Below are 23098 nucleotides of genomic sequence, written 5' to 3' on the forward strand. Positions count from 1 at the left end.
CGGCAGATTCACATTATCATCAGTTTGTATTGTCCTTCCAAGCAATGCAGTGTAATCAGCTTCGATGAAATGTTAAAAGCAGATGTTGATGTACATCCCAAGCGCTCTTTTTTTTGTACCATTTGGCACATTTTCAAAGCCTTGTTGGCACTTCTGAGACATAGCAGACTTTTTGGGGGGTCTTACTCAAAACGGGAAAATCGTGTAGATTAAACGCAAAAAGGCATTACTACCGCCTATGCTTTCGATGCAAAACACAAACATGTGGAAGTAGGTTCTTCCTCCTGTTGCAAACATAGAATTATTTAAGAATGCTACCCTCAGTCTTTGATTTGAAAAGTAAAACCTCATAGCTTTCATCGGAGACTGAAAGAGAAACAAAGTGACAAAGACACAGAATGCCCTATTTTTGATTTAAAAAGTAAAACCCCATAGCTTTCATTGGAGACTGAAAGAGAAACAAAGTGACAGACACAGAAGTAGACTTTGCAATTTTTATTTCCCATGAGCAGGCCTTCTCACTACGGTGAACTGAATGCAAGGTGGGTTATTACAATGGAGAATGACATGACAAGAAAAAAGGAGAAAAAAACAACAACGAAGGACCGATTTCCGAATTTCACATTCGCCACGCCGCTTCATCAAGGCTTGCTCTGCGAGGCCTCTTTCCTGGCGGCATCTTGGAGGAGCTGAGTGTCCACTTCATCCGCCGGAAGCTGGACGTACCGAACAACCGACCCCCGGATGAAGCAGTTCTTGACAGAAAGCTGGAAGAGAAGAATACAGAAAAATTAAAGCCGTTCCACTCAAAGCTGTCGGAAGTGCAGGGCAGTGATTCGCCATGACAGGCTGTACCGCCGTTATCAGCTTACTGCTACCACCCCATGCGATTCAAACTTCCCGCCTTCGCAGTGCTCGCGCGCCCCCTGCCTGAAACTGTGCCAGCGGGAGTTCCGTTCTCTTTGTGCTTTTCTCCCCGCACATGCCAGCGTTGCACTGCCACATTTTGAGTTTGCCATCGTAAAAACCAACCCAACGGGCGTCCTTAACTAAAGGAACGCGGGTGCTGCCGGTTAATTACGTATATTTTTTCTCAAATCTACCTATAGTTTTCTTTCCGCTAAACAACGGGAAGATGTATGACAAGCGCCAGTGTTTCACGAGTTTTGAACGCTTATGACTACATAAACCGCTTGGCTTTCAAAGCCTTTCGGGTACGCCGCGAACAACAGCATTACCCCTGAATGCCGCCTTGGTGCTCTATATACTTGGGTCGAGTGAGCGAGGTAGAACGACAAGGCGAGTGCTTAAAGTGCTCTGCACTTAAAATTCATCAGCCCTTCCACTCACTGAAGAAGGGCGAGCAGTGAAGTTGTGGAGTGTTCCACCTCTACCTACAGATCTATGCACAGCGCAGAGCACGCCTGTAATTTAAAATGAGCAAGGCAGTTGAAGGAAACTTGTTAGGGCTATGGTTTAATTCTAGGGGACAAACATAAGGCTGCCGCCTGCCCCGTTTTTGACCTGCCTGACCGATTTTTTCTACAGCGGGCTGGTTGCCACTCCAAACTTAAAACCAGCCGCTATTGGCCGTTTTTTTGGCCACCGTGCAGCAGTTATTTTATTTTTGTGTTTTATAAGCGTCAATTCAGCAATAAATATGTGTCAACAAGCTGTGCAAAGACATGCGAGGTGAGAAAATGCGCGGGTGAGCGTGCTCCCCCTGAGATGGAGCGGGACCAACAGGAGGAACAACCACGAAATGCCACTGCCCGGCCAGGTGGCATAGTGTTGCACGTATTGCACAGTACCGTGCGTGCATGTATTTATGAATATCAAATACATCATGTCACATGCATTGTACACTTGTAACGTTTGTTTGGTGGATTCATGTGTGGCGAAGAGCTTTTAATAGACGAAGCATGTGCAGTTGCTTTCTCTCTAAGAAAAACTCTACAATAAATGGCATTTCACGTCAAAAAAACATGGCGTCTTTGTTTGAACACAAATTCAACCTTCTATATACCACGCCCCCACCCACAGCAGATGGGAATTCTGTAACGTTTACAACCAGGCCATGAGGTAATTACGATACCTACAAAAAACTCGGCGTAATGTTAGTAGTCATCTTAGCAGCTAAATCTACTATAACTCGTTCTGGGATAGTAAGTCCTGATAAAACAAGGGTTGCAGCTGTTTTCCGAATAGACGGCTATGTATTGAGAGTAGCCAGGATAATTCTGTAACGTATACAACTTCACTGTGAACTAATTACAGTAGACTCTCGATAAACAGAACTTCAGGGGACCGGAAAAATTAGTTCCGTTTAACAGGAGTTCCGTTTACTGAGAGAGATGTTCTAAGGTGCAAATTTATGTGCGTACACACTTCTAAGGGCATTTCATGGAACTCTAACCACTAGAAAGTGACCTTAGCTGATAGTTTTCAGAAAGCAAGGAAACTACAAGAAGCGTAGGCACAGCATTCACAAAGTTGACTTGGCAACAACGAGTTGCTGTGCACTACAAAATGCGTCAATTATTTTTGTTTGAGTCCCTGCAACTGCATCTTCACGGAGGCTAGAGGCCTCAACTTCGCGAGTGCTTACGAGCCACCGAATTTAGAAGACGGCAACGCGGTAATGAAGGACGAATAGCACAACGATGGCACGAACGAGGCGACAGGAGGTGAACCCTGTAGCCTCGACGTCTAGAATCGAGACCGAACAACTCGAACAAGAACTGCGATGTTGCCTTCGTTGCGCTAACACGGCTAACCCCTTACGAGACGAGGCTTACGAGGCCAACAAGGGGCTAAAAAAGCATAAAGGAAGGAAAAAAAACAGCCGGAACCGTAAAAAGCTGATTCTCATGCCAGTGGATTTCACAAGAAGTTCCATTTCTGGTTCCGTTTACACGGTGATGTGGAAATTTTAGTTCCGAATACCGAGAGAGTTTTTTTTACGTTATCTGAATACAAAACCAACCAAATTCCAGGCAACTGTTCCGTTTAAGCGGCAATTTTGTTTAAGCGATTTCCGTTTATCGAGATTCTACTGTATAAGCAAATGAATACCGGTATTGGCGGTGAGCGCGAACACAGGCGGCGCTGCGAAGCGCGCCTCCGTTACGTCAGCTTAGGGATTCTCGCATATGTCGTCTGCTTCACTCAGGATCGCTCTCCCTGCTATTTCTTTGCGCTCGGTCAACGTCTGATGCTTGTCCGCACCAGAACTGGCGTGTGGGTAACTTTTTATCATAATAATAGGCTTAAAATCGCATACACTAGCTCATGGTGTCAATTAAAGTATAGTTTTGGATACCGCTGCGGGAGAAACATTGCCGGCGCCACCCCATTCCTTGAGAAGCCGGCGTGCGGAGCGCGAAGAGTCGGAGCTAGGCGTCAGCTTCTCATGTAAGCATTCGAACAAAAGGAACAGTCAGCTGCTAATAACCGACAACAGCGAAAATGGAAGACCAAAACAAATTCAAGGCCTTCGGGGCTGTCGGCTTTGGCAGAAGGCTTCACGATTCCCGGTAATCATATGTAAGGTAAAACAGTTTTTGCAACCTTGCCGAACGCTAGAACGCGTTTTGTCACATCACTTTACGTTTTCAAGGCATGAAAGTTTGCCGACATGCACTATAGACTGCAAAAACTGTAGGTTGAGTTCCAAATACCCCAGTGTGTATATACGCGCGTGCTGATTCTATACCAGGCATCTAACCAGTATGGAGGTTTATTGAGCAAAACGAGTCACGTCTTCGTTAAATACATAGTAACACATATATGTTTGTTAAGACCTGGAGGGATATTTCGGAACATTTTGCGCAGCCATATCTTCCCGATATTCGGATATGCGTTATAGGAAAACTGCACTCAAGAGGAGGAGGAGGAGGAGTAAGGGGAGGAGGGGAAAACTTTGTTTAACAATTAAATCGATCTGGTTAGTGGGCCGGGTCGTCAGTCCAGGACAAGAGAGTAAAAGTAATTTTCTTCAAATCATAGAACGCCATCCCGAGTAGAATAGGATTTGTTCTTCGCGCCTGGAAGGGTTGAAGAGCAATAAAGAGATACTTGGAATTCTTCGGTTTCGAGTCTTGTAATATATGCAGGTATACTATTTATTACGTTAGTTAGCGAGTATATCATGCCTTCAACACCGTAATCATGTCATCATTGTTCGAGGTGACAGTGAGTTCGTTATGATAACGATATAATTACGATAGAAATTCGGAGCACAAAAGCCGCCTTCGAGTACTGTGGACCACGATGTTTAGGGCGCGATCGCGGTGGCGTAGCACAAACCTTCTCATTGTATTTGCATGTGAATAAACAAAGCACGCTGCGGATATGCACCTTCTTGCACGCAGCCGTAATGAAAGCCAATTTGTGAAGAAGGGAATGTATGCCATACAAAATGAAGGAAATATCCACACGACGTTTGTGAGGCTCCCAAACATCCCGAAACCTCCTAATAAGAAGTTGGTGACGGCGCAGAAAAAATAATGCGTTGGGCAGAAAAAAAAGCAAGAAACATTATTCCTATACAAGACAACAACGAAAGAAACATAAGAAAGCCGCTTTATTTCCTGCTGTGCGATGAGCGTGTAGAGGCCGCTGCTTGGTACGTAGTATTAGACTGTTGAGTCTTCATAGGAGCATCTCAAAAATACTGCAAGGAAGCCTACGCATTTTGAATACTTATCGAGAAGCTCTGATCGCTGATCCTCGCGAATAAGCAAGAAAGGACGAGTTACACATGATCTTCTGACCGATACTCTGAAGAAAGTTCTCTATCTCTTCGTGTGTTGCAAACTTGTGGGGGATACAGCTTCAAATTATTCAGATGCGTCAGAAGCTGGCAAAATAACTGAGTCCCTAGAAATACGCTTTTTAACGCACTGCAGCAACGAAGCGGGCGATTTCTAGCCCAGGCACTGTTGCCCCTCACAAGCGGAGTGTAGCAGACGACAGGGGCGCGAATCCCTAAGCCGACGTCAGAGCCAGGGGGCGCCACTCAAAGATCTCACCGCCAATAACGATAAAGTCGTCTTAGCGACCAATTTCAGTATGATTCGTTTCAGAGATACCTGCATCAGACTGAGAGCTACGGAGCATTCACAGCAAACCGGAGACAAAACTTTCGTGCCAGCGCAGCCAGGACAAGCCCGCAAAGCTTTTTTGAATCGTCAGGCAGTTCAACAGCACTAACGATCACCCAACTCCAGTACAATTTCTGGCGACATCGAACGCTCTTGCATTCCACAACTTGGCACGGCCACCAAACTGTGACCTCGAGACTATAACGAAGTTTAGTGAGGCAAACGCCGCGTGCGGTCAAAGCTGCCCTTATGTCGTCAGTAAGTCGGACAAGCTGGTGGACGTGGGAAATCTTCAGGACGCAGAGCATGCCCTGAACTTGCTTGCACCGCAGGACCATGAACACATTACCCAAAATAGTCAGACTCATCTTGTCTACTATGTAACAGGATACATAGCCCGAAAAATGACCAAGATGACAGACTGCCGACTTTGCTCTGAAGGACTGACCATTCCTGGGGATTCTGCTGGGTCAGATGCATGGAACCAGTTTATTGAAGAGTTTCACCGTGGTTGCCGCCTTTATGCGCCTGGAGAGCTTGTGAGGTTTGTAACAGCACTGGAGGACTCTTTTAGAGCCTTTTTTAGCCACAGCAAGCATGACTGACCTTGCCACCTACTTGCACGCCGTGCAATTGCTGAAAGTTGGCCGTTGCGACCATGAGCGGGAACTCACACTTGCAATACAGTTGAACCCCTTTATCAGAGACACGTACCAGGTGCCCTTAAACTAAAATAAGCACAGAAGAACGCTACAGCATGTTAAAAAAGGTTTACTATACTTTGTTTTGCCACCAAAATTTATAAGATAGTCCTGAATCTTTGTTTGCTTCACGACTGCATTTGCACTGTTTTTTACAGCAGCTTCTCCAAGCTTTCTCTTCTTACACTGTCTGCAGAAGCAGCATCGAAGATGTTGAGTCTGCAAGCCTGATGAATAACCAGACCGCACAGATTCTTCCGATGTGTGCTTTGGCTATTCATCGTGCTTGCAGGACTCAACATCTACGATGCCTCTTGGTTGGGAGCTACACAATCGAAAGAGTCCACCGCGCGCACCAGGTATTCTTCACTCGCGTAGAACCCCGCAAGTGAGGTCGCACTTGTACGCTTGGTGGTATGCAGACCAAATACAAGTTTGTTTTATTCAAGAGATTTCGTGTTTTATAGCGCCCCCAGCACTTGTCCAGCAGCAAACAATGCCATCTTAACTGAGAAATTAATCAATTTAGGTTAAAATTTTGATTCTTCCACCAAATCGTGCATTTCCGTGACGTCTTCCATGAAGTCATAAGTGCGCATATACAAAAGAACTTCCACTGCGTCATTCGACTGTGCAGCCTTGCTTGTTGGGTTGCCACATTTGCCCCCAAAAAAACTGGCCTTCTGGGGTAGGGGGGGGCATGGTATAAAAAAAAAAAAAAAAAGTTTTTGACATGGTGCCATTTATTGTAGCATTTTCTTAGAGAGAAATCAACATAACGTTTGTAGTGAAACTGATTGGGAGCTTGGTTATTGCTCTGTATGTGCTTCACTGAAAAGTAACCGCAATTGCAGACCGCGGCGGCATTTCATTGTTTTGTTCCTCCCTTAGGTCCCCCTCCATCTCAGGCAGTGCGCTCGCCCGCGTATTTTCTCTGCTCGCGTGTCCTTGCAAGGCTTGTTTACACATATTTATCGTCTTATACCCCTGCTACACTGGGGTCTAAATGTCATTTGAACCAAATGTCATTTGGCTCAAATGCCAAGTTGTGCTGCTACACTAGGTTTTTAAATGCCATTTGGCTCAAATGACATTTGAGCCAAATGAGCACCGAGAGAGACATTTAAGATTTCAAATGCCATTTCCAGCACTCTCGGACGCAGCGTCTTCGATCGGAAGTAAAAAATATAATACTTCCGTACGTAAAACACACAAAATATTGTTGTTTGTGAAACTTTGTTCACTGTTTATTTACTTAAAATACGAAATCAACATATTTAATTTTCATACTCTCAAAACCAGTGGGTCAGTTGCAAAAAACACAAACAAAAACAACGCAAGACAGCCATATTTAGAGTCAAAACTGGTGTCTCTTCTAATTTGATATAATTTTACTGCCTCGGACTGCTCCTAAGTTTGATTGTTGTATTAGTGTACGAAGACGGAACGGGGCAACAACCGCGCCACTACAGCACAGCGAACAGTTGTGAAAGCTTTCAAATGCCATCGAAATTGTAGTGTAGCACGGCGGATTCTGAATGGCATTTGAAGCAACCCATTTGAGTCAAATGACATTTGGTTCAAATGACATTTTGACCCCAGTGTAGCAGGGGTATTAGTTACTGAATTGACGCTTATAAAACGCCAAAACAAACATAATCACCGCACGAGGGCCAAAAAACCGGCCAATGACGGCCGGTTTTAAGTATGGACCGGCAACCGGACCGCTGTTTAAAAAACAGGTCGGGCCGGTCCAAAACCGGGCACGTGGCAACCCTACTTGCTTGCCGTCAGTCCTCCCAGATTGCGCTACCATACTCATCCACGGAGCATTGCCCGCCGTTGCTTGGTTTTTGACTGTATTTGCACCTGGCTTGTTATTGTTATTGTAGCAAGTAATCGTTTCATGAAACATGGGGTATGATCGACAAACAGGGTCATGTAAGCCAACGTCGCTTATGCCAACCGGCCAGTGCCATGTAAGGGAACTCCAATGCGGCTGACTGTTGCACCGCTAAAGCAAGCATAGTGTGCCCAGTACCAACAGCAGTGCGCATCGGTACTTCTGTGCTTACGTGTATTTTCTCAACTTTCATTGCTTACCGCACCATTTTTACTGCTGTAAAATGAATATGCATTACATTTAAGCACAAATAGCTCACTCGGCAAGCTTACAAGCCCTGCATAATTTGCATTGGCGTTTTGCCGGCCTCAGCCAATCGCACAGCTGGGCATATGACATCATAGGTTCTATTGCGGGAATTGAGCTAGTAGGTTGCATGGCCATTCCCTTCTTGCCTAATTATATAGCTTATTTGAGCAAAGTGTGCATTAAAAGTAGTGTAAGTATGATTCTAACAAGGCAATCGTTCGAATGAACCAAACTTGTGTTTCGTCTGCATGGCCCCTTTTACCATTTGTATACGTATCTCTATTGCCGGGGTTTCTCATCGCCGTTTCATAGCTAAATGAACAACTCTGCATTTGCTGAAGTTCTAATAAACAGAAATTGAACCCGTCTGTTGTCCCCCTTCGAATCCAGAACGGATGCAACTGCAGTTAGCTACTGGTGGCAATGTCTCTTACATGCGAGTTAAAATGTCTCTTACAGTTAAAATGTCTCTTACAAGCGAGATTGTTTACCAAAATTCAAGAATAACTTGTCCTTTATAACCAACTATCTTCTACGTCCGATATCTGTTACAAATGAGGTCAAGGTAATGGGAACGATGGGGCGGCCAACCATGTGGATGAATGGTGTTGCTTATACGCGATTGTCTCTTACATCCGTGTCTCTTATAGCGACGTTTGACTGTAGTGAAGTTTTATATACTTCTACGATTACGTTTCTATGCCAAGTCCTTGAACCGGGAGAGAGGGTCTAAGAGAACAGTTTAAGCACTTGAAGCTGAGAAGGCGCAACTAGGTTGCATATTTGGAATGAATGGTCTTCCCAGCGAATGTTTGTGTAGGCATTTTGCGCACGTAAATGCGTACAGGTCCGGAAAAGCACTGTAGACAGCCTTCCGTGACGTGATTTGAACCAGGCCCTTGAGTGATGACCTAAACTCTTTCAGGTGATTTGAGCCTGTTGTGGTTATATTTCTCGAACAAGAAGCCTCAACAAAAATTCATGCAACTGTGACCTAAACTAGTTTGTAAATATGATTTAGTTTTATTAGCCCATAAAATTGCCTCTTTACATGTTGCTCACCTGAAAAGAACCATTGTATGCATACAAAATATATGCTCACAAATGAAAACATGTGCACTGTCTGCTGTAGGTACACACGGTTGATTGTTTCACTTTTAGGCATGCATGCAAGTTGTATCGTTTAACACAACTCTTTGGCATCTCATTAATCGGCAACACAATTGCCGACTACTACGCTCGAGAGATGGCACGCCGGGCGCAAGAGGAGGCGAGTGGAGGAGAAGACGACCCGACTCCCGTCACTAGCTTCAAAGAGATAACAGAAATGTACAGGGAGGACAGGCGCGCACTGCCGGCACCCCATCGTACACTAACACGGAAAGAGCAGACAGTATTAAGAATTCAAGCGGGGTCGCTGGCCCACCCAACATTGCTACACACCATGTTCCCACAACAATATGAAGACACATGCCCCTTCTGTGGCCAAGAAAAAGGCACCTTGCGACACGTGATTGCAGAGTGTACGTCAATCAAAGCCCCCATCCCACAAATCCCATCCCCAACCAACACCCCCCTACCTCCTTCCCTCAAAGAGCGATGGGAGATTCTACGGTCCAGCCCCGCCGCAACGACCCACGCGGCCCTAGTGTTCGGGGCCTGGAGGTGCTGGCTGTTTATGGGCCCTGTGAATAAGGGACCACCCCGTCGGAGGTGCTCAAATAAAGTTGTATCTATCTATCTATCTCGTGAAACACAAAAAATTCATGCCACGCGTACCTCACAAATGCTGAGAAGTGAAGTTATTTAGGTAAGTGAGCAAACTCTCTCTCTCAATCCGAAATTACCAGTACAGTAATCCCTCATTAACTCAAAGTTGTAAAATCCGCTGAAGATTTCGAGATAAGCGGAGCTTCGAGCAAAGCGAAATGCCAAAAAATCTGTGGCCCGGTCACCGAAATAAGAGCTACTGCTTGTAACAAAAGCTCCACTGCATAGGGGAGCTTTTGTAATAAAGGCAAAATAATTCGCAGGAAAGTTTTCTTATTGCGGAAGAAAAAACCGTGCGCTGCACGCCTGTACCGTGTTTGCACCTAGTCTCAGAAAACTGTCCTCGAGCTGCTCAATGATTCGCACAGTTTGTTCGTCACCGACGCTACATTCAACTTCGTAGCACAGCTGGCGCAGCACGTTCGTTGTTTCTGCCGTTTCAGGAACCTCTGAAAGTTCCTCGTTGCCCGCATGATCAGCTCAGACGTCCACAGCTATCTCAACAATGTATGTGTCGGACACCATTACCGTGTGTACTCTGTGCAAATTTTCTGTTCAGCACATTCAGCAAATTTTCCGTTCAGTAGTGGGAGCTAAGGGTTCGAATGGGGACCTTATCAGCTGCCTGCAGCGGACTTTTCGTCGTGTACTCTTCGTCAACATTTCGAGATATCCATGGTCACCTGAAAAAATGCTTCCAGATAAAAGGAGGGCAAATACATAGCGCCTATGGAAGGTAAATGCATGGGGAGAAAAAGTTTAGACTTGACCAATATTTCAAGATATCCGAGTTTGAGGTAATGGGGGATTACAGCACACGCAAACATGCCCGATTACGAACGAACAGCTGAGGACTTCAAAGCATGGAAGCAGCCATTATGGCCGCTTTGGAACACAATAAAAGCAAACTGCCGGACAAGTCGCTCAAGATAAGTGCATAGTTAGTAAAACGCAAAGAAAATGGTCCAGAAAGTGCAGCACTGCATCAACTGCAACCATCAGCACGCCTGATCAGAATTCATACAGAAAGCAGCCCCTGGGGTGCAGCAACCACTATGGCTACCGCTGTCGCAAGGGGCGCTGCTTTCAACAGGAGAATCATGCTTTGCTCAAATAAGCTGTACAATTAGAAAAAAAGCGAATGGCCATGTGACCCACTAGCTCATTTCTCGCAACAGAAACTATGATGTCACACGCGCCAGCTCTGCAATTGGCTGAGGCCAACAAAGGCAAACACAAATTAGGCAGAACTTATAAGCTTGCCGAACGAGCTATTGCGCTTAAATTTAGGGCACATTCTTCTTATAGCAGCAAGAATTGTGGGGTGAACAGTAGAAGTTATGAACATACACATAAACATAGAAGTACCAATGCGTATTGCTGTTGGGACTGCGCGCACTGTGCTTGTTTTAGCTGCACAGCAGTGCAGCACTTTGGGGTTGTCGCAGACGACACTGGCCGATTTGCGTAAGCGACGGTGTCTTATGTGACCATATTGGTCGAGCAAACACGATGTTTCACGAAACGATTATTTTCTACCTTACCAAAAACAAGCCAGGTGCAAATACAGTCAGAAACAATGCAAAAGGCAGAAAACGGCCCACCGCGGTATGGTAACACCATCTAGGAGGGCTGACGGTAAACAAGGCTTCGCAGTCGGCTGCCAAGCCCATTGGCGCACTAGGTTTCACTTGAAGACCTGTTCTTGTGATGTCATTGCAGGCGTCACAAAAACACAAGATTTGGCGAGAGAATCAAAATTCTAACTTAAACTGATTAATTTCTCAGTGAATCAAGCATCGTTCTGGTCAAGCGCTGGGGGCACTATAGAACACAAAACCTTTTGAATAAATCCTACTCGTATTTTGTCTCCCCGGCCCCTTTAAACTCATCGTTGCCAATCTGCGTGTACCAGTTACCGACACTTTCTAAGTTAAAGGCCACAACGCATTCGTTAAGTCCACCTTGAGTCAGCTAGAGCCATGAAACTGAGTGGTGTCAGGAATGCTAGACTTGCATTCTGGACGTCCTGGGTTCAATTCCAATGAAGTCCCGAAATTGTGATGTCAGCCATTTTAGGGGCCATTTTTCTGCTACAGACATCAATGTCCGACAGTGGCATTCATACTTAACGGGCCATTAATGCTTTCGCATTAATCGCACTCCAGCTTTGCTGCATCCTAGCACAAGCCTGGGGTAAACTGTGGACACTCACGGGACTTACCATGTGTGGGTACTTATCCGTGTCTGTGACGCTGATGTCCGTGAGCTTTATGTTCAGGTACTGGTCGACCGAGTGAAGGGTTCCGCAGATACTGCAAGATGAAACAGAAAGAGTAGAAAAATACGTGACACGGATTAAAAGACAACCTCGGTTATTTTGAAAGCAGTAACCTCCGGTAACTCAATCAGCTCTATTCAAGCACTGAACAATGTTTCTTTAAAAAAGAAGAAGAAAAAGAAGAAGAAAAAATGGCCACGTATCTGCTCCTTTCGTTGCAAACGTCGACGAAAGACGATAGTCGACTGGCACCCCTGCCAAGTAAATGCCCCCCTTTGTTTTCCCGCTCCCCTCTCAAGCTGTTCCTTTTCCGTCGCGCTCATTCCAAGGTGAACACGCTAGAGGTTTGCTCAAGTCAATTGAAATTTACCGCGTTCCGCTGCTCCAAGTCAGGTGCCTCGATGCCAGCACCGCCGTACAGCGGAGACGCACGTGAATCGAGGCACCCTACTGCAACGTTTATAGATCCATGTTGCCCTACTGTACGAGAATTCCAAGCGGATCGTGGATCCTACCTAGTGGAACCTTTCGTTAATGTTGCCGTTTGAGTTCTTAAATGCCACCAGGAGCTATAGTAGCACTGGAAACACCAGGCGACAGTTTTCTGCAGTTGATGTACTGTATTTCCCGTTGTATAATTCGCGTTTCTTTTTCTGAAATTTTCGTTGGTGTGTCTTATCCACCGGTGCGACTCACATATGGAATAGGTAGATCCGGTACGTGGTGGCCGCACATGGTCCGCGCTCAAAAAGGTGCCTGTCTGCTACGAGATGTCAGCGCACGCTAAGAGACACAGCTCTATGGTCTAAATAAATGAATTATTTGTTAGCTAGTTGAAGGAAGAAGGCTTCGATGGTTTTGCCTAGCTGCTGTCTGTAAGTACACACCATCTGTGTGCATCAATAAACCATTTTTGAGAAGTTAATTCTTTCTAGGCTTTGCACGGTAGATGCACGTGTCTGGCACTGCTTGCCGGGGGATGCGTTGAGGGGTGGCGGCCGCCGCAACCATGTATTTTCGCCGCCCTTTCAAACGACGCGATCCTCCATGTTACCTGATTAAGAAGTGCGTTTTTCACATTGATGCGTCTTGCACACTGGTGCAACTTCCACACGTTTTTTTTTTCTTTCAGAAAAACTGTCGTTTTGAGGGGGGTGCAACTTGTACAAAAGTGCGACTTATAGACCGGAAAATACAGTAGTATTTCATTTGCTATCGCAAAAACCAAGCATCCATGAATTTTTTGATAAAAGAACATTGCAGATACAGCTTATGTATTGATTTTCTGCCTTATATTTGCGTAATGTCTTGTTCAACAACGTTGACAGGTATGAACATTGCCACTGGACATAGGCATTTAGTTTCGGCTGTGGGTTTATAAGACTATTGCGCAGCTCCTGTTTCACTTTGGCGCTTAGCCAAAGCGACGCCAAAGTTATAATCTCAGACTCTCAGCAGGCGTGCCGCAACTTTGCCAACGGTCGCTTGCACGTCACAACACTTCGACTAATCAATCAGGGACTACCGACGATACCAGTGAGGATTGTATGGGCACCAGCTCATAGCGGAATCCGCGGCAACGAGATCGCCAACCTCGTGGCTTGCGATTTAATCCGCCGAGCCAGCGCTAGTGAAGCCGAAGCCGAGCCCGAGCGCATGCAACCTCTCGTCACCTACCAGGAAATCACGCAACACTATAGGCTCTCCCATAAAACCTACTCTTCACCACACAAAGCGCTACCGAGGGATCAGGAAAGGTTACTGCATGCCCTGCAGCTCAACACCTTCCCGCGTCCCACCCGACTACACCTCTTTGACCGGACCCACGTTTCTCCTCTTTGCCGCTTCTGTGGAGAGCCTGGGACTCTCAGACACATGGTGGGTGGCTGCGACAAGTCCACCCTAGACCCCCCTAACATCCACCTTTCCACAGAGCTTTGTGAGAGAGCCTTGGCCAGCTCCGGCCTCGAAGATCAGCTGCGCCTGATCGAAAGGGCTGTCGACGCGGCCCGAGCTCAAGGCATCCTGGAATGAGTATGCCTCTCTCAAGCATTTTCTGGATTAATTAAAGTTTATTCTCTCTCTCTCTCTCCCTTTGGCTCGGTGGCTGAATCGAGTCACAGACGGACAGACAAAATTTTTTCGTTTAAGTAGCCCAAGAAAGACTTAAAGGGACCCTGCAACACTCTTTGAGCAGTGCAAGTAAACCTGCGCGACGTTTAGATGACACTGCCAGGAATACGTGAGCCAAATATTACACGTGCACGTGAAGCCGTAAGCGCGCAAATCGATGTGAAAGACGCGGAAAAACCAACCGCTCTCTCTTCAGTTGTCCTCATTATGCATGGCCTAAGGGACGTCACATAGGCCATGGCTGCCCGATCGGCTGTCACTGGTCAACTTCGCGGCTAGATTCTCCCATTTCCGTCGTCGCCATCGCTGTGTACGAACCTCTTCTATGCCTGAACCTGTAGGCACAGTTTTGCCGTTTCTTTTGTGTTTCGAGTGCGCGCGGAGTTTGAGTGATGAGCTCAATACTTCCATTTCAACGGAACCACTCGACTACAAATGTTTATTGCTTCAAAAACGCCCTACCAGCCCGAGCGCGCACTTGCGAGCAGGCACCCATGCCTGCTTTTTTGTGGCACCAGACCGGAAATAGGCCCCTCCGCGTTGCGGAGAAAAGGAGAAAATTACCCGGCATGTGATATATCGAAGGCCGCCGAAGAGAACACCAAGAGCCGCCCCCCTCTCCGGGAGAGAGCGCGCAGCTTTCGTCGCGTTCCGCGGTCGAGTTGAGAGGGAACGATTATGCGCGATTTCTCATCGTGCGTAGTTTCGTTAATTGTGAACGGATTTTCATAATTCTTGCGGGAGGAGATTTCTGGGACAATAGACTTTATCTCAAAACACATTACTAGCAGTCGATGGCAAGTGTTGCAGGGTCCCCTTAAAAAAAAAAACAATATTGAAGAACTATCAGATTTCTGCTACACGGCGTCATAGGCGACACTATAAAGGGCACACTAAGTAAGAGCATAGTTATCAGTGTACTAACCGCAAATTAGCATTGCAGTGGTACGGTCAATCAGAACTAGAGACCCCACTAATATCTCCCAGTCATGTTTTGCTACAATACCTTTTGGTTGGTGACCGCCAGTTGCACAGACAAGTCCGGGTGACTTTATAATGACTTAGCCAGAAAGTGGCCCAGGAGTCACCCCTCTTTCATCTGTTCTCCTTATTATCAAGATTATTTGTTTGGAGTTAGCGACAAAATTGGTATCATTGTTATTGGGGAAAAGCAGTATTCGTAAAGGAGTGTTGCCACGAAATTTCAAAGCTGAGGTAACTAAGTAAAATGCTTCCTTTTTATCAGGAGATATCTCCCAGCAAGCTTCAACAGTAGCCGTTCAGTATAACATATTTTAAATCCATTCTAATCTCTGCCCGCATGAGAAAGCCCAGAGTGGGCCAGCGTGACATCATCTGCTACTTGCCCCAAACTGCCGACGTAGGGGCTCCCGCGACTTAGCCGACGCGCTGGCTGCGGTTGGCGCGCGCTGCTATACTGTGTGTCCACGTCATTGTTTTGGGACTGATGTCATGCTGCCCAGGTGCGCGGGGATGGTGAAGACCGCTGCCCGTCTGGGTGAGCATGTCCAGACCGGCAGCGGTACAACAAGAATCGTCATGTCACGTGCTACCTCCTGTCATGGCGGCCGCTCGGCGTTTGTTGTGTCGAAACCGAAACTGACACGAATAAATGACGCTATAAATAATTGTTTGCGCTGCGATCGATCGTCTAATGTGCCATTCCATGATTAGTGGGTTAATAGGCGCCCATATCAGCGAAAAAAAAAAAAAGTTACATGAAAATTTTGTGGCAGTACTCCTTTAATGAACCGCACATATTTTGTCTTCATGCCAACCTTAAAACAGAGGTCATAGAAGAGTGGTCGTCTCACCTCAAGTCGTTCTTCAGCTCCACGACGACATCCTTGCCCACCAACGATTTGAAGAACGAGTAGAAAAGCTGTGAAATGAGGGTGGAAAAAGGAGAAGAAAATTAATCATATTACGTGACTCTGTTTCCATTCAAACTGGTGCGTTTGTCGCCTACTTAGCCCTCTAATTACGGAACTGTTTACGTATGAGTCGTCTGAATATTGAAATCGCCTTTACATAGTGGTCGTCTTTGAAATACCCCGTTAGAGGTGAGAATAAACGCGCTGCATTTTCCAATGCAAGTTATCGATTTGCGAAATATCTGCACTGAGAAAAAGAGCGATGATACGTTCCCAACGGTCGCACAGACGGGCTGGCTTAGTACCTCAGGATGATCTGTTTCAGCATGTCAAAACAATCGGGAGAACCAAAATTTTTTTGCCATTCATTGATTGAAGAACAGGTGAAGATTGAAGAATGGGTGACAGGCTGTGCTTAGCAGGGCTTATTGAACTTTGATTAAGTGCAGGGTTTAATGTGCCGACGCAATGCAGGCGATGAGGCACGCCATAGTGGAGAGCTCCAAATTAATTTTGACCACCTGGGGATCTTTAATGTGGGCCCAAATCTCGTACATGGGCGTTTTTGCTTTGCGCCTCCATCAGAAAAGCGGCTGGTGTGGCCGAGAATCGAACCCGTGTCCTTGTGCTCAGCAGCACAATGCCTTAGCCATTAAACCGCCACGGCGGGCGCTTATCGAATTATTATGAGCTTATACCCCTGTTACACGGGCACTTTCAATCGCGATTGAGTTGATACAGATAGAGCTCAATCCGGATCTGCGCATTCTACACGGCAGTTTCAATCACGATCGAGCTCGATCCAGCTCGAACTCAATCCTGGTTTCTCAAGCGCGATTGAGGCTTCCAAGCGCGACCGAATGAAAGCGGCAATACTCTCGTCCCCGCTCAGTAATGACACAGAAGGTGAAAACTTCAACTAATGCTACAAATTGTGTCAAATAACTTGACCCAAACAAGCGGGCGGTAACATTTCCATAGTTACGTATACCTACGACCACGCGAAGTTACCACAGGCCAGTCGCAAGTTAGAGTTCCTGTATATAGCTCCCTGCGGGAGCTATACACAGGAACTCTATCGCAAGTACATTGTTAGCGCCATCTGGAGTATACAAGTGCAACCAGTGCAACTTCTCGATTGCGATTGAAACAGGCCGTGTAGCAGCGGCAGTACGTCGAGCGCGCTCGAAAACTCGCGATTCACTTCAATCACGATTGAAAGTGCCCGAGTGACAGGGGTATTAGTTTCAAAACATTGTATCAGTCAATGCAGATCCAGTAAGGCCAAAGTGAAGTTGAGGACGACTTTGAAATGAAGGTTCTGGCAATGGCTTCTGTAGAAACTTTGTGGCATTGATAAGACCATCATCATCGGTGCCCGTCATTACGTACGCGGCTATTGCTCACGCTGCTTCACCTTTCTCACATTACCACCTTGTAAATAGAACAACCGCCACACTACCGGGATCCTTGGTGTCTCCCCTTATTTTTCTTTTTGATGCAAGAAAACCGGGGAAGACAGCTCTCAAATGATTCAGAGTCAGCCGACCTTCGGTGTTTTGAAGGACCCTTACGATGCTGACGACGAACCGCCGTGATGGACAAATGAAAACTCGACAATGGTGCCTCCCCCCAACTCAAACAAATCCTTTCGGATGGCACAATGCAGCAATTTCATGAACAGTGAGGTGCACGCTCAATACAAGACGCAATGCCTCTGCAGCAGCATGAACAGGGTGTTTCTCTGTCAATAATTCACTTTCATGAACAGAAGACCAACACAGAAAAGGTGCGGCTAATCGCTTGAGAACTATGCAGGCACGCAGAAGTGGCAAAGGCCATGATGACAAAATACAACGTTGTTCAATTTGAAAGGACTGGCCTTTGGTTATTCACCCAGCTCTATTCCAGCCACGAAAGATGTTTTTGTAACCGAACAAAAACGCAAGAAATGCTGAAAAGTTTAGAAATTGCGCAGCAGTGATGTAAAATATACCAGCACTAAAACAGTTATCAAAGGTGTTAACTGCACGTTACCATTCACGTGATACGACCAAACAGAACTAGAGGCCGCACTATCATAGGCCAATCATGTTTCTTTGTGGTGGCTTTGTTCGGCAGCCACCAATCACAAAAACAAGATTCTGTGAAGTAATAGAATCGCTGGACAGTGCCTGGGGAGTTGCCACTATTTCAAGGGGTCACCACATGCAGCAACGGCGACAAGCGACACGCAAAGCATCACTTAACAAACGTGGGTACAAAAACCCGATAGTGTGAACGACAACGACAAGTGAAAAAAATTAATACACAGCCACCAATGCCCTCGGTCGTTCTCGCTCGTTGTGGCCGCTCGCTTGTGGGCTGCTTCTGGTTGGCAAAAAGCACGCAGCGGCGATGGCCCGTCGCCTGCCGCCGTCGCTCACACCGTCTCTTCGCTGTACCCTTTGAGTTACGTTTTTCGCGTCGCTCATCACTGTCACTGTATGTGGTTACCCCTTCATGTGTTTTCTTGAATATCTCAATTATTTATTTGAAATAGCTGTCTTTTTAGCCGTTTCACCGTCACTGACGTACCGGTACGTTTTCGCATTTCCCCTCCGCGGCGTCACTGACGTGACGGGTACGTTCTCCATTGTGCGATCAAAAATTCGCGCTATAGCGCATCTGTCGCGCCATCTGTTCGCGTCATCTGTCTAGTACCTTGTAATTTCACTCGCTAGCTCTCTCTGCGGTAGTATATTGAAGAGTAGGGTGCGACTGCACCCATCCCTCGTTGCTGGGGGGCTTAGTCGCTCCGCGCGTTGCACCCTGTCGGGATCAGTCACCATGCGGTACGTGTGATTACCGCTGGACTGTTCACGCAAACTGTCAAATCTTTCTAGTAGCTCGTGTTTTCACTCGCTAGCTCAGTCAATGGTATGTTGAAGAGTACGGAGCGACTGCGCCAAGCCATCGTTGCTATGGGCTTGGTCACTCCGCGCGCTGTACTCTGTCGAGATGAGTGACCATACGACACACGTGTGATTACGGGTACAAAGGTTGTTGTGCCATCTGCAACGAGTTTGTAGTTAATTTTTTTTTCTGTTCCTGTGTCTGCCCCCTGACTGCCAAAAGTTACAAGCCAGATCGAGTGGCAGTTTGGAAACTAGATGAATCGTCCCCATCACTAGGAATGTAAAGGATGTTTCTTTGAGGCAGAAGACAATGTTGGCTCAGAAACGGTCCTCAACACATTTGCATGTTTCTTGCACAATGACACAGCAGCAAGCTGCACCTACATCACACATATAGTTAATCGCGAAACTCCAAGGGAAATTGACAACTGAGATGTGGTATGGTTTGCTCAAAACAAATATTCAAAAGGATTTCAGAATGATAAAGTGTGCCCACGCGCAAGTGTGTGTACATTCATCGCTCGTGTCAGCGCTGTGTGTCATAATTCTTATCAAGGGAATTAAAAATGTTGCAGTTCCTTTTTCTTTGCACGGCAAACATTTTGTAATGTAGTCTTTGTTTCACAAAAAGAAAAGGAAAACGTGAAGACAGAAGACCCTAATTAACATGAACTCGGTTAGGATGAATTCCATGGTTACGACGAACAACTTTACTCTTTTGTAACGTCCACAATGCAAAAAAAAGTCGGCTTAAGACGAATTTCTGATAGTACTACCCCATTTTCATGGTTCGTTCAGGTGTACTTCAGGTCTACTGTATGTATTCCCACAGAGGGAATGCATACAGTATGTGTTCCCACTGTATGGAAGAGACGATTTATTCCAAACATATTTCTCGGCACAATGCAGTGTTAACGGGTGAGCTTACTGAAAGAATGGTGAACCTGCTGTGCCAAGGAATGTGACGGTTGGCAATATTCTGTTAGAGTTTCCTACAAGGTAACATGACTTCCCGGTGCCTGATACCAACCATATTCGTAGCTGCTTTCGGCTATCCTTTTACCTGGACAGATTTTGAGCGCACACGAAGTTCTACAAAAACACGCTCCAAATTGTATCAAACAAATTCTCGGTGCCATCACATTCGAAGCTTCTTCTGACAGTCCTTACTTTTGAGCACACTCAAGGCGCCACAAAAAATACGCCACCAATAGTATCAAAGCCATTTAGCATTCGTGATATACAAAGCACTTTGCAATTTTACGCAAACTTCGTTTTTGTACAGTAGGCTGCGCGCCAAAGCAGGCCAGTTTTTGTACGCCGTGTTTATCCGTTCTCCATTTTCAAACCTTTTTTTACGCTTTCATGCGTTCACATACGCTAGTTGGTAACCTAAGAGGCAAATTATCTAGCGAAAAGTCACACCAAAGAAGGCGGTGGGGTGTGCAACGGTTACGGCTTTACAACACGGCTCGCTAAACAGCGCTACGACGTGAACCATCACCACATTTTCTCGTGGCTGTGGAGCACTGACATCGACTAGCATTACAAGGTGCGAGCTATGAGAAGCTCTAGACTAAGCCCGTTCTGGCAACACGAGCAGTACAGTTTTCTACCTTAAAATCTTCAAGGTAACGCTCAACACGTGCGATGAGTAATCGCAATGAAAGAGTGTTTTCTCACCATATTCGCAGCGAAACTGTAACTGTTTCACGTTACAAGTGTTCGCCTAGTACGGCTGCCGGCGCGAAGAAATGCGACTGCGACGAGTATGACCAAATGAACACTAATTGTTCACCATCCTTCTGACGAAACAGCGAAAACACAACAACCACTCGCGCCACAAAACCGACAAAACGTTTCTCATGCGGCAAGTGGGGTGCCCCTATTCGCACGTCACGTGAGAACAATTTTTATTTTCAGTTCGCACGCCGCGTGGGAACAATTTTTATTTGTAGTTCACACGCCGCGTGGGAACAAAGGAATGACCAGTGGCCTAAAAAAGTAGGGGGTTGTTTGGAAGAGGGTGCAGGGCTCCTCCAGGCCCCAAATTCTTCGGGCTACGCCTGAATCTTTTGCGAAGTCTTACCATGCTCTTACAGGGAGAGCAATCTCTCCTTGGCGTGATGGGATTCACGGGCGTCGTCCACTCTTCGTATGATATGGCACCTGTTGGGCGTGTCGGGCTCGCATTTCACGGAGGCTCCCACAGTCCCACAGGAGGTGCAATGCGGGCAGATGAGAGCGGCAGAGCCGTCGCGTGTTTCTGGGTTACTACGTGCCGCCACTTTAACGTAGGAGCGCCAGGAGCGCCACTTGTGCACACACCTCGGCAAAGTTGGCGCGGCTCACTCAAACTCACTCGAAAATTTATTTTTGGAATCACCATTCAGTCAGTCAAACACATACTCATTGCTGAGCAGCCCATCTGCGCTAACTGAAACACGATCGAACTCACAGTCAGTTAAAAACTCAGAACTCAAGAGTCAACAAACCAGCGGTCCGCTACACAGATGCTGCCCGGTACCCTCAAAAGCCTTCGCATGCCATCAGAGTTGTCAACAACCATGGCACAGAACTCACGTCGGCCACAATCGGAATCCCCGACACAGAGTCTGTAGAGGAAATCGCCATCGCCCTCGCTGCTACCACGGGCTAGCTCAGCTCTACCTCACTGTCATCACAGACTCCAGAACCGCCTGCCGCAATTCCCAACTAGGTCGTGTTTCTGGTCAAGCCGTTCGCATCTTGAACACTATGGTCCCTAGAAATATGTGCTAGTCACTGCTGCCGTCCGCCGGCCGCGAAGGGGGCTCCTCCGTGATGCATGCAGCGGCGGCGCTGCAGTCAATCGGAGCGCGGTGGCCGGCCGGCGCGATGGGCAGCGGCGGACGGCGCTCTGCCGTGCCGCTGCTGCCTTCGTATTTCTGCCCTGTTTCTGGGCGGGTTCAGCCCATTTTAATTGCCCCTTTTCGAACCGTATCCGCTTCTGTCGACAAACCAGATTAGCCAAATAAGTTGGTTCTTACCAGTACGAAGAGTTTTAACCGAAGCGTGAAGTGACAGGAGTACGTTATCGCGTATTATGAAGGATCGAGTTTACTAAAAACCGCAGAATCGTGTCGCTACGCTATTTCGATTTCGGCACATACTCGGGAGCTTCGGGAACACTGCCGGCACGGCATCGTTTTCCAGCTTGGAAACATCATGCGGGACTTCAGCTACAATACCAAGCAAACAACCGTTCTTTGTGAATATCCCCGCCGTTGTTAACTGATGGATTAGTCAGCGCCTGAAAATGTGTGTGTGGTGTGTCGGCGCTCCGCTTTTTTGTATGGCTCTTTGGAACCGTCTTTCTTTGCAAGTTTCCCAAGATGTTGTCCCCTGTACATGTATGTAAATAAAGCAGCTCGAACCGGTGCCTTCTGACCTATCGCATCGTTGATCTGGAGGCCCTTAAGCGCGCGTCTTCGCGGCCCCCTCAGTTACGTCCAGTCAACTGGGAATCTGTTAAATGTAAATTCCGAATAAAAAAACAAGACGTGTGCACATGCATACGAAGTTTAATATCCGTCAGTCATCAGATACAGTGATTTCTCCATAACTCGAACTCGGATATCTCGAAATACCGGTTAAGTCGAAACCTTTGTTTGCCGTGCATATACCTGCCATAGGCGACATTTTCCACCCTTTGTCTCGAAACGTCCGTTCGGGGATCACGGATATCTCGAAATGTTGACAAAGAGGACGCAATGCAACATCCGCTGCAGGCAGCTGATGAGCTCTCGGTTAAAGCTTAACTCCCATTACCCGCCAAACACCGTCGCGAACGGCCAATTTGCGCGGGGTACGCACTGTGCGCGGCCGATGTCCCGTTAGCGGAGTGCTGTCCGACGCCTACATTGTTGATATAGCTGGGGAAGACGCTTCTGATCATGTGGACGACGACGGGTCTCAAGAAGTGCCAAAAACGGCAGGAACAAGAAAAGCATTAGCTTTGCCTGCTTCACAGCAAGATAGAATATAGCGTTGGCGACCAACATTTGATGCGGCATTGAGAAGCTCGAAAACACTTTTTTGGGACCAGATGCGAAGGCGAAACAGGCGTGCATCACGCAGTTCTTTTTCCGCAATACAAAAAAAAATTTTTTTTTCTGCAAATTA

At 46.7% G+C, this 23098-nt stretch overlaps 1 protein-coding gene across 2 annotated transcripts; it reads right to left on the minus strand.

The window, feature by feature from the left end:
* Positions 1-480: 480 nt before the first annotated feature.
* LOC144139222 (U6 snRNA-associated Sm-like protein LSm2) lies at positions 481-21218 on the minus strand. 2 transcript variants are annotated; one of them, XM_077671645.1, is made up of 4 exons: positions 21024-21218; positions 15978-16045; positions 11953-12043; positions 481-767 (listed from the first exon to the last, which is right to left on the minus strand). In XM_077671645.1, the coding sequence occupies exons 1-4, from the start codon at positions 21024-21026 to the stop codon at positions 642-644; spliced, it is 288 nt and encodes a 95-aa protein (XP_077527771.1). In that variant the 5' UTR covers positions 21027-21218; the 3' UTR covers positions 481-641. The 2 variants fall into 2 exon arrangements, with proteins under 2 accessions (XP_077527771.1, XP_077527770.1); XM_077671644.1 differs by lacking the exon at positions 21024-21218 and adding an exon at positions 20618-20830.
* Positions 21219-23098: the final 1880 nt, after the last annotated feature.

The sequence above is a fragment of the Haemaphysalis longicornis genome, unplaced genomic scaffold (genome assembly GCF_048455015.1).
Source record: "Haemaphysalis longicornis isolate Haplotype H1 unplaced genomic scaffold, Haemaphysalis longicornis Haplotype H1 scaffold_5, whole genome shotgun sequence".
Classification (NCBI taxonomy): domain Eukaryota; kingdom Metazoa; phylum Arthropoda; class Arachnida; order Ixodida; family Ixodidae; genus Haemaphysalis; species Haemaphysalis longicornis.

What these genes read in the sequence shown, in the direction of transcription:
- LOC144139222 (XM_077671645.1), bottom strand. An exon ending in GAGCTGAAGAACGACTTGAG is followed by an intron (nt 12,044 to 15,977) that starts GTGAGACGACCA and finishes TTCATCTTGCAG; the next exon opens with TATCTGCGGAACCCTTCACT. An exon ending in CGGATAAGTACCCACACATG is followed by an intron (nt 768 to 11,952) that starts GTAAGTCCCGTG and finishes CTTCTCTTCCAG; the next exon opens with CTTTCTGTCAAGAACTGCTT.